The following is a 12,527-nucleotide window of genomic DNA, read 5'->3' on the forward strand; positions in this document are numbered from 1 at the left end:
GGGGTTCGGGTATTAAAAAAATCAGGTATCCGTTTCCCTTTGGCGCCCTCAGAGGGCCGTTCTGCCAACCCTGCCACCCAGTGTGCATCAGGGCGCAGCGGTCTCCACCGATCCTCCGAGGAGGGTCGGTCAGCGCCTGATTCGTCTGTCTGCCGGTGCGCCACGTCAGATAGATGAGTCAAGTTCTCAACAAACACCAGAGACCCTTAGTAGAATTTGTGGAAGAATGGAAACGTCTCCCGAACATTTCGAAATGGGTGCTGCTCATGGTAGAACAGGGTTACAGAATACAGTTCGGTTCTCGACCGCCCAGGTTCAATGGGGTTCTTCCCACAGTGGTGACCCCAGCGCAGTCTCTGGTTATGGAACAAGAAGTTACGACGCTTTTGCAAAAAGGAGCTATAGAAAGGATTCCTCCTCCCAGCAAAATGTTGGGCTTTTACAGCCGCTACTTCATTGTTCCAAACAAGGATGGAGGGTTGCGTCCGATCATAGATTTACGTGTGTTAAATCGATCTGTAAAGAAGTTGAAGTTCAAAATGCTTACACTGAAACAAATTATCCCACAGATCAGGTCCGAGGACTGGTTTGTGGCGATAGATCTGAAAGACGCATACTTTCATGTATCCATCCATCCTTCTCACAGGAAGTTCCTCAGGTTTGCTTTCGGGGGCAAAGCTTACCAATACAGGGTTCTTCCTTTCGGCCTATCTCTATCACCCCGCACGTTCACGAAGTGCGTGGATGCAGCTCTGGCTCCGTTGAGACTCCAGGGCATCCGCGTACTGAACTATATCGACGACTGGTTCATACTGGCTCAAACAGAACAATTGGCAGTTCAACATTGAGATGTTGTTCTGTTGCACATGAAAAAGCTTGGGCTGAGGCTCAATGCCAAAAAGAGTGTGCTGGTTCCGAGTCGGATTGCCAACTATCTAGGGGTAATCTGGGATTCTACCACGATGCAGGCACGTCTGTCTCCTGCTCGTGTGAGGTCCATTCTCGGGGCCGTGAATGGGGTGAAGTTAGGCCAGTCACTCACTGTAAAACAGTTTCAGAGACTGTTGGGTCTGATGGCAGCTGCGTCCAACATGATTACTATTGGCCTACTGCACATGAGACCCTTACAGTGGTGGCTCAGGACCAAGGGGTTTCCCCGAGGGGAAATCCTTTTTGCATGATCAAAGTCACGCGGCGATGCCTTCGTGCTCTGGTCATGTGGAAAAAGCCTTGGTTCCTGTCCCAGGGACCCGTGTTGGGGACTCCTTGTCGTTGCGTAACGCTTATGACAGATGCTTCCCTCACGGGCTGGGGGGCGATCATGAGTGGTCACTCGGCTCAGGGTCTATGGGAGGACCATCAGCTCTCCTGGCACATAAATCGGCTGGAGATGATGGCGGTGTTTCTTGCACTGAAGTACTTCCTCCCAGACCTGAGGGGTCATCACGTGCTGGTTCGTACGGACAACACGACGGTGGTCTCTTACATCAACCATCAGGGGGGTTTGCAGTCTCGCCAACTCTGCAAACTGGCCAGTCGCATCCTCCTGTGGGCCCAGGGAAAGCTCCTTTCAGTAAAAGCAGCATTTATTCCGGGGAATCTGAATGTGGGGGCAGACCTTTTTGTCCTCCTCCCTTTGAAAATGCGGATCAGGAGAAACGGAATCTACTTTGCCCTGTGAGGGCTTTGGATGCTTATGTCCACAGAGCTGCCCTGTGGCGAAAAACAGACCAGCTGTTTGTATGTTATGGGTCCCCTAAGAAGGGGGGCCCAGCATCTAAGCAAAGGATGAGCAAGTGGGTGGTCGAGGCCATCTCACTTGCTTATAAAGCTTCGGAACAGCCATGTCCTCTAGCTGTCCGTGCTCATTCTACGAGAGGTATGGCTGCTTCTAAAGCATTGTAATCAGGAGTTCCACTAAATGATATATGTGATGCAGCTGGATGGTCATCCCAGCACACATTCATCTGGTTTTACAACCTAGACATAAATTCTACTCCAGGTTCCTTGGTTCTACAAGATAGCAGCCAGGTACTTGAATATACGGCGTAGTTGGGATAGTGTTCTCATCACGTCATTGATGTAGCGTCGATAGTTCCCACGAAAGGGAACGTCTCGGGTTACAGATGTAACCCCTGTTCCCTGAGTAAGGGAACGAGACGCTACATTGCGTTGCCGTACCTCATGCATACCTGGGAGCGCCTTGCTTCAGACATATTCCAGAAGCTAGCGTTCTTTGTTCTGGGTATGCTTTATAGTTTCCTGGTCCGTGACGTCACCCGCCTCTGACGTCTCGTTTCCTCATTGGTTGGATACAGAGGTGCTTCACGAACTCATCATACAGAGGGTTCCCATCATGTCATTGACGTAGCGTCTCGTTCCCTTACTCAGGGAACAGGGGTTACATCTGTAACCCGAGACGTTTTTCCTTTGTGTTTTATATAATGACCACTAGAAGGTGCTCTAGGCATATGCTTTCCTTGATTGGTTTTCTGTGGATAGAAATGTATTGTCGTTGAAAACAAAAGTAAAAGAGTGACACATTACTTGCATTTTACTAAATGAGAGTTCTGTGTCTTTATTAAAACCAACACATATTTTTTTTTTCTCTGTCAACTACCCGCGACCCACCCGCAATTACTTGGAATGTTATTTTGTATTACTTGGCCGGCCCAACCCGGCAGATTGTCTGATGCGGATATAATCGCGATCCACACATCACTTTCGTGTGCTCTCGCAGAATGTCCTGAGCAGCTCAGTTCGAGGCCAGCAATTTGTAGGGCTGGAGTGAAAGCGATCTTTTGGGCACAGAAACCCATTTTCTGCAGTGGGGATGGGTGGAACGGTTCGAGAATGGACACAGGACGGGAAGCTGCAATGGAACCGTGGTAAAGGGGTATCTGAACATGTTACTGTCTGTCTGAGTTTTTTCAACACTCAACAGCCAGAGGCGGAACGAAATTTGACGGAGGCGGCCACCTCGTAAAGAAGAAAAACCCTGATGTAATAATGGTAGATGTAATAACCCTCATCGGGAATGAGGAGATGTTATCTACCTCTGCTGGCTCCAGGACGCTGATCGCATCTATACTGGATCACTTCCCTTAGGTCTTGCTTCTTTTTCCTCGTCTCGCACCTCCTGCGGGACTTTCTCTTCAGCGGAAGAGGGGCACGAGCCACAATGCTGGCCTTCTTGACCTGTCTTTGATCCTCAGACCGAGACGGGAGAGGCCCCCTCGTCTGTTTGGGCGTAGACTTGGTGGCCCCGAGAGACAGGTCTGGCAACTGCCTCAGGGGAAAGACCCTGACCCTGGTCCAAGTCTTTCAGCAAGTCAGCCTGGTAAGCCGGAAGCACTGCCATAGTGTCCAATGCAGCCCCAGCCTGACCCGCTGCCAAGTATTGTATGCCCAAGTGAGATGTTGTCTTATGGGGCTTGGATGGCAGGGCCAGAGCTTTCAAAGTCGATGTTTCCCCCAGTGAGAGATAGCTCGCAAACATCTCATCAATAGGGGGCATCGACATGTATCCATGCTCATGCTTCCCCTTGACATTTACATAATTCACATGCTGATGCCGATGAATACGGGCTGAATTCTTCTTTGCCTTCTCAATCTGGAAGGCATGGAATGGCTCCTTCTCATGCCTCCATGGCAGCTCCAGTCTGGCCGTAGCACGTTCTATAACCTCCAACAGCTCAACACACTACGGGCTGGGAGGCTGATAGGGCTCAGTCATCTCAACTTCTTTGCTCTCATCAGCCACCTCCTGCTCATCCTGGCATCCTTGCATCCTGGCCTGACAACACATCTTCCTCCAGCAGCTCACTCTTGTCAGCCTCTGAAGTGCACAAGAGATTTATACCACTCTCGAACTCTTCACCGAGCTCCATCTGAGACCAACATAATCTGTCTTCTGTTTGCCTCAGTGAGAGCAGGACCCGAGCCACAAGGTACAGATGCCTGCCCCTCCTCTCTCAAGAAGAGGGACAAACGAGAGTAGAGCTCTCGCCCAAACAATGAACTAAAAAATTACTCATAGACAAGTAGTTACATAGTCTATATGTCCTGGAGTTTCCTAAGGAGCTCCAGGGAATGGGGGCCATAAAAAATTCTCCAAAAAGTGGAGTGGCCAGTAGGGGTGTGACGAGACCAGTATCTCACGAGACGAGACGAGACGAGACTCGAGATTGAGTTCACGAGACGAGACAAGATGGCGAAATACATGACTAGAAAAAATATTCTGCAGGTGTATTTGAAATGTTTTAACTAATCATTTTGTAATGAATGTCATTTCAGTTCTACTTTCTGAGACTGAATTATCATATGCAGTAAAAGACAACAATACTCAAGTAATGTAAAAGGTTTTGCCACTAACTCAACTGACTGACTTCCCTCCTGTATGATTTCAGTCTCTTCAGATCTTACTGTACATGAATTATGAGTTTCTACAGCTTTTGACCTCCTAACTGAACTCCTCTCCACAATCTGATCACAGAAATAAAAACAGTATAAATAAAAATGGTAACACTTTACAATAAGGTCTCATTTATTAACATTAATGTATTAACCAACATCAACTAACAACAAGCAATATATTTGCTACAGTATTTATTAATCTTTGTTAGTTGATAAAAATAGTCATTCATTGTTAGTTCATGATAGTTCACAGTGCATTAACTAATGTTAACAAATGAAACCTTATTGTTTGTACTAGTAAATAATAAGAAGAGAAAACTGTTATTCATTTTTATGGTAACACTTTACAATAAGTGCAACCATAATCGCACTCTCTCAATATTCAAAGATCAAATAAGACCAAATTTTTCTTTGATACAGAGCTGAGAGATGGTTACAACTACACTGCCCAGCCTAAAATAGCTTTCATATTGAGAGATATCTGTATTCATCAGTGAGCCGCTTTCAAAAAGCGGGGTATTGAAATCACGTTTGAATGCGCGCGCGCGTTTACTTTCACTTTTAAACGGTCGCGCGTACTCTGTAAATATGGAGCGGCGGCGACCGTTATCCAACTGAATTAAATGTTTTTTTTTATTTAAATACAAAGCAAAACGACAGTGGAGGCAAAATGTAAACGTAGCGGTGGCATATTCTTTCCAAATCATCCTAACACTCTGTCATGGCAACATCACGAGACTACTTTTCGCCTCGACGAGAAATCTCGTCACAGTTTAGTCTCGCGAGATCTCGTGCCACGAGATCTCGTCACACCCCTAGCGGCCAGACAACACAACTAGCTAGATAAAAGAGGCCCACGGGAACGCCTACAACTCCAAGCTACACTCTGTTCAAGCCATAATAAATCACTTTCTTACTGTACTTCAAACAAAACTGTCCCTGAAGACAAAGATGAGGATGACATGTTCTCTAGGTGGCCTTTTTAAACCTCACGGTCACACTAGTAGTGACATCAAAGGCTGTCGCCGACCAATACAATTGTCGTGTTTTAACACGTGCTTCAGACACCGGTCACACGGAGGCATTACGCATTAACGTCCTAGGATGCAGTGCGAGTTCCCATTTGAAAGGGATCTGTTATGTTTGCTCTTGAAATGTGACAGTGAAAATAAAAATGGCATTTCTTCTTTAGGGGTGACAGTTCTATGGAGTTTGCTGTGGTAATATATTTCTGTGTTGTTGTTTTTTTTGTTATCACTTTTACAGTTTATCATCAAGTGGAATAACTGGTTCCATTACACTCACTCTTTCTTTTAATACACAGTTGAATCTTTACATTTTAAACCACATTAGTATCTATTTATTTAAATAGATTAATTTTCCATCCATCAGTCAGAAAGCATCTGTTCTGTATGTAATCCCACTCATGTCAGAATAATAAGAAGCTTCACTACCTCTCTGAAAGCAATGAATCATCCATGATTTATTCATAGACAGCTGGTGAATGTTGTACATCTTTTACAAATAAATTATAACAGTGTTTGTTTAGTACAGCTCACTGGCCTCCTCGCATGCCTGCAGATAACATATGGACATCAATATGCTGTATGAAACTTCTCACAAATGTGTTTTGATTTGTTCAAAAGAGTGTTTGAAATTAAAGCCTTGCTGTGGTTAGCCACGGTTAAAATCTTAAGTCTGTTTCCAAGAGCTTTGAAATTCACCAGTTAAATATCCAATATGGTTTTTGCTTAAACATCTTTGATTTGTTACAGATTGGACATAAGCTTGAATAACTTGTTAGCATTAAATGTGTCATTTACAATTTTAAGATTTTATATAAGCATCTTACATGTCCAATTAAAAGTCTACATTAATATACCCTCAACCATTAGAGTCAAGGGACGCAATGAATATAGTTCTGAAATTTCTAAACATACCAGGTGGGCTTAGAATAGTACTGGCATCATCATCTTCCTCATCTACCTCATCTTCACAAACTAAGAAGAAAACTTACAACTATTTGTTAATTTATTGTCACATATTCACTTGTGTTACTTACTACGGTCCACCTTTCTGAATAGACATGTTTATAACATAGTAATAGATGTTTTTAGGTAATGTTAATGGTAGTTAATGATTATATTCAAATGAATCTGCCACAGAAAATAGTTGCCAGTGCACTGAGGTTTGTATTAAAGTGATTAAAGTGAAATCTCTAACTACAATGGAGCAAAACGAGAGCTCCCTCCTTTTGTAAATTCACTGGCATAGGCTTAAAATTTTTCCTGGTTTATTAAAAAAATAAATAAAAGGACAAAATAAAATAAACCAATGTTGGATTTGAAGCCAGGACATTCTACAACAGTAGAGAAAAACATGAACAAATTATTTTTATAACACTTTATTTTAGGGTCTTTTAACTAGTTGCTTTTTAGCATGCATATTAATAGAACTGAAAACCGATTGTGTCTTGTTGTCTAAACTACTAACAGTACAAATTTTTCCCCTCACCTATACCCACAAAAGATTTCTATTTTATCTTTCTTTAAAATAGAAAAGAAAAGAAAAAAAGAAATAGCATGCAACGAAGAAGTAATTCAGAATCACATTCAGATAAATTAATTTGATTTTGTGTAATTTTAAAAATGCAAGTCATAGAATATTCTGTTTTCTTGAATCAACTGTGTATGATGTTGTGCTTTCTGACACTGTGGCTGACTCTTTACTTTCATTCCATCCATGTCAGTGGCTGATGCCTTTTGAAGTTTTCATGGTTCAAAGTGTGACATCCAAGATGAGTTTGAGACTCTTTCTATAGCAACCCAAATGAAATGGATGTCCAAGAGCAATTAAAAAAAAAAAAAAAAAAAATCATGGAGCTAAGCCTTTTATGCACTGTTCTCATCCGACTGTTGAATAGTAAGATTTAAAAAGATGAAGGAAGAACCGAAGAACTTTACCACTGGGGTGGTAATTGAACAAGGAAGTATGAAAGAGCAGTGAGAAAAAAGAGGTGTGAACACTAACAGTAGGAAATATTGGGGACTTAAGCACTTCTCTCTGCTGCTAATACTGACTACAATAACCAAAGTCTTCTCCCTGCTGAACATTTGATTGGGTTAGCAGAGCTCTTGTCAAAAATCATTCTCCAAGAGCTTTTTGAAACTGGAATGGAAAATCGAAGGAGCTATAGTGTTATATAAAAAGTGCATACATAAGCTGGTGTCAATTAAATATTTTTTGACTGGAAATTGATTCCTTTGCACATTCCTGCTCCACTGTTCAAAAGGACACGGTTACTGTGCAATAGCATTGCTTTTGTTGCCTTAGATTGAAATCAGAACGTTTTTTTTCTCATATATTTGTTTATATAGAGTGAAGTTCAGTAATCTGAGACTTGCATCTCTTATATTTTGTATTTTTTTAAATTAATTATATCATCAGCATAACGATTTCAGAAATAATTATATGTATATATATTTTAATTACATCTATTGTAAACATGTAAAAATCTGATGGTCCAAGTTTTTTGAAAAAATGTTCCAATTAAAGAGCATTTTGTGTGCATTAATGGAAGCCAAAAAATCTGACCTTCAGTCGTAATTCACCTTTGTAGAAGTCAAATTTGACAAACAAACAAACAAATAAAAAATAGTGCAGATTTGTAAATTCTTGTAGTATCATCCTAGAAAATGTTCAATTGTTCATTTTTATTTATTTTTTCATTTCTCTAGATCCTGGCAAATATCATAATTTTCATATGTGGGAACCTGGCAGGAGCATACCATAAACACCTGATGGAACTGGCGCTAAAGCAGACATATCAAGACACCTGCAACTGTATAAAATCACCCATCAAACTGGAGTTTGAGAAGCGTCAGCAGGTTCAGTATCAGTCTTGGTTTACTTTCTGTCAGTTCTGAAGTCATGATTTATCAGCTGGTAATGACTGAAATTGAAAGGCCTGCCAAACAGTCTCAAAAACTGAGATATTCCATATTTCCTTTGGCAAACCACTGAATGCTAATGGTGACTTAACATTGAGGAATTCAGGAGTGAACTGTGTCTAATACTGGAAGACCGGAAAGCTTTTGTGTTATGTGCCAGATTGCTGAGAGAATGACAGAACCAGATTAGATTAATGTAAAAATAATAGTCCCCCAAACTTCTATGACGTATCAAACAAACTTAATGTTTAATTTACATGCACATTTTTGCAGATGTATTTATATATTTGAAAGTTCATTATTATGTGTATATTGTACATTGCATGAAAGCTAAATGTTAAGTTTATTATGGCTTATTTTGTAAAGTGAATCAGAGTATATGGATGGAATTTTCCTTTTGACAATTTCTAGTTAGCCGTGTCAAGAAGTTTTTGCAGTTTTTTTCATGTAACTTCAGAAAGAATGACTGATGACTGGGAAACTTGTTGGGAAACAAGTAAATTAAAATATCTATTATACTAAAAATAATTTCATATCTTTTACGTTGATTTTTTTTTTTTTTTTTTTTTTTGGAAAGTTTAAAATATTTCAATCTCTACTCATATTACAGCAATATCGTTCATATATGTATCCACTTACACATTAAAAACTCCAAAAAAACTTTGAAAGAAATTAGTCCAGAGCAACTTTATCTCTAAATTCACTGGGAAATTAGACCATATAGGTTTCCATGCCCCATGTGACAGATTCAGATTTTATTTTTTTAAAGAATGCATTATGTATTTATTATTAAAGGATTGCACCACCACCTAATCAGTTTTCAGTGAAAATTAATTAGTATGTTCAATCCTGCTCTGTAACCTGACACAATCATAGCCAATCCTAACATATTTAATACTAATTATACAACTATGTGGAAAAGGGATTTTGGATCAATCTGATTAATGGGCAGCTACTGTACTCGGCACAACGCTGCAGACCTGGTCTTAAATGGCAATGTATAGACTCGTAGAAAGGCCGTGAGGGATAAGGGTGCTATTTGAGATAGGACTGCAAAAACAAACCAAAGTGGTGTTGATACTGACAGCGATTTGCAATAACAAAGTGACCAGAAATCATTCATTTTCAAATGCTGAATTCTGGTATCAGCAGCCACTAGCGATGCGAAAAATGTTGAACTTGCAAATATGCAGTGACCAATGAGAGGACAATGCAGTAAAGCTGATTTAAAGGGACAGTTCACCCAAAAATTAACATTTTGTGATCATTTACTCACCCTTGTGTTGTTCCAAACCTGTATGAGTTTTTTTTCTTCTGTTGAACACAAAAGAAGATATTTTAAAGAAAGTTGGTGATGCCCCCCCCCCCCCCTCCACACACACACACACACACACACACACACTCAATAATATGAGGGTAAATGATGACAAAATTTTCATTTTTGGGTGAACTATCCCTTTAATTTCAGGACTCGACAAAATGTTCTGTCGCTTGTTGAATGTTATACAGTAGTTGCTGCTGGTTAGAACAAAAACCTAGATTTACACATCTTTTATCAGTTGTTATTTTATCATATCACAATGTTTTTGAATTTGATTTGTTGCCTAGACTTTCACCCATAATTACTTTGTCTATATGTTTGACATTAAGTTCTTCATAGGTACCCTTTAAAATACTACAAACATTTATGGTCTCCTTCTCTCAGCCCAGTTGTACCGAATGGAAACCAGGACACTTCTGTGATGTTGGTTTTCAGCTCCCAGTTTAGACAGGGCCACAAAGGCAGATGGTGTGACTGAAACCCACTGCTGTCTCTGTGAAGTCTAAAAGCTGCTGCTGGTGTATTGGCTGTCTTCCATCAGACTATGTGCTCTGCAAGAGGTCAAACATTGCCTCTCTGCTCTTCTCTGGATTAACCTCTTAAGAATATCCTCTCAGGCTGTGGGTGATGAATTGTGCTTTCCACAGCTCAGTGGTCTCTGCTACCACTGCAGCATTTTGTGCTGTTGTTGTTTTTGCAGTAGATCCTAGATTCATCGTATAGCACATTAATTAGTGGGGGAAAAAAAGGATAATGATGCATTTGTCACAGCGCAAATGAATTTATATGGCTTTTATGTAGATGCTAATAAAATTATCAGGATTTTAAAATGATTTTTATAAGTTCATTATGGTTGATTAGGGGAAATGTACCAGACCTATTGGGCAATTAACCTTCTCTTGCGTGTAGCAGTCAAGCTATCATAAGCTTTCATAATGACCCTCCAGACCATCCCTGTTAGATCTAATTAAACTCATTCACACTTTATGCCTAGTGGGGAAATCGTATAAAATCTCAAATTGAATGTGGTAATCTTGGTTTTACCTTTTCAAAAAAGTCCACCGTAACCCAATTATATCAATCCCAGAAGAATATCACATTACAGATGCCTCTGAATCGTGGATTTTCATGTCTCCTGTGAAGAAAATGTGAGCTAAGGTATAATTTGCTTTATGAGATCCAGGAGGGAAGGCTAATATAGCAGAACTAATGTGCAGCAGGAATTTTCTCGGCTGCGTAAATGTGGATTAACCACCCACAGATTTGGTATTGCTTAATATTCATTTTTAATGCTGCATTATAAAAGTTATAGAGTTTATTTATTGTTATAGATACTATTGTATGCAGCAGACAAACATTAACATTCCAAAATTCCAAAACCTGTTGAGATGCCTCTCTGCCTATTGTACATACACTGAACAATGGTAACCTAAATCCAAAAATATTATTTAGCATTAATGAATCAACCTAAATACATTAATTTATACCAACAAAACAATTTTAATAGGTTAAATCGGATAAAAATTGCTCTTTAAGGTTACAATTGCACTTTTTATGTTAACAAAATCTATTGACCAAAAAGTCTTAACAGGCATCATAACAAAGTTATCTACCTTTTTAGAATAACCTTCATGTTGGGAACATGCTTACTGCCTTTAAATGATGCAGCTTTCCAGGTTATTGAACAGATCATACTATAGGCTAAATCACACATCATGCATTTTTATCACTTATTCCTTTTCAGTCCATTTTTTTGAGAAGACTGTGAGCAGTCTTTTATGTAATGTAAGCTTTTATATCACAGTCAAGTCTCTGCTGCACATATTGAAGGGACAAGCCAGACAAGAGTCTATATGAGATATAATTATCTCACTTCCCCTGTGTGGTGTTTTTTGCTATAGGAACGTCTGTTGCTGTCTCTGCTTCCTGCTCACATTGCCCGAGTGATGAAAGCTGAAATCATACAGAGACTACAGGGGCCGAAGTTTGGTCAGGTGGAAAACACCAACAACTTCCATAATTTATATGTACAACGTCACACCAACGTCAGGTACGTCACCCCATAGCACAAAATGAGAATTTCTCACTACAGTCACACTCATGAATTATGATGAAGTACAAAAACCCTAATTATGAAGTTGGAGCAACAGACATTATCTGCAGTGTTGCTTTGTCCACAGACAAATCTACCTAATGTCTTGATAAAAGAAACATACACTGTACATACTGTACAAATAGCTATATCAAAATAAACAAATGTCTTAAAATTAATTACAGTATGTATGCTTGGGCAAAGCCTGGAAACTTATGGGGACATCCTTCCCTTTCCTTTCCCTATGTATAGATAAAACGTTATCAAAATGATTCCATCCGCATAGATCTGTGGAAACGGCTCATTTTTCCATATTATGTGAGCCAGACAAGTAATTTGGCAATGTCACTTTCTAAAAAAAAGACTAAGTATCTGCGCACATACACATTCAAATCCACAAATCTATAGACTAAACACGTAAATGAACAGCAAGAACGCATTAAACATCTTCTGTTTTCAGTTAAAAAGGTGTCATTTACGAGTAATCAAACAAATTACTGTTTCCCCCATTACAATGCAGTTATCGTTACTGACAGTAAAATGTGGCATTACTATAATTGAGCTCACTGAAGCAGTTTCATCTGAGTAGGCTCTCTCTCAGTCATAGAACTTGCAAAGTTTTTAGTACAGGTTAGTCATACACGAATACAATTTTAAACTGATAATAATGTACAATGCTCTGTGTGTGTCTGAATCAGAGTATGCGAGTGGAATGCAAGCTCAAACCAGAATACCCTTTGTGACATGC

At 39.9% G+C, this 12,527-nt stretch overlaps 1 protein-coding gene across 4 annotated transcripts in view; it reads left to right on the forward strand.

Annotated features, from left to right (window-relative positions):
* The window catches only part of adcy2a (adenylate cyclase 2a), a 152,457-nt gene that overhangs the window by 107,617 nt on the left and 32,313 nt on the right, over positions 1-12,527 (forward strand). For all 4 annotated transcript variants that reach the window (XR_007178960.1, XM_048152166.1, XM_048152167.1 and 1 more), the window contains 2 exons: positions 8,154-8,303; positions 11,589-11,737. Coding sequence is in view for 3 of the 4 variants with exons in the window: in XM_048152166.1 (XP_048008123.1) it covers positions 8,154-8,303; positions 11,589-11,737 (299 nt within the window). In the remaining variant the exon portion in view is untranslated. The remainder of the gene's footprint in view (positions 1-8,153; positions 8,304-11,588; positions 11,738-12,527) is intronic.

Source organism: Megalobrama amblycephala, linkage group LG13 (genome assembly GCF_018812025.1).
Source record: "Megalobrama amblycephala isolate DHTTF-2021 linkage group LG13, ASM1881202v1, whole genome shotgun sequence".
NCBI lineage: Eukaryota > Metazoa > Chordata > Actinopteri > Cypriniformes > Xenocyprididae > Megalobrama > Megalobrama amblycephala.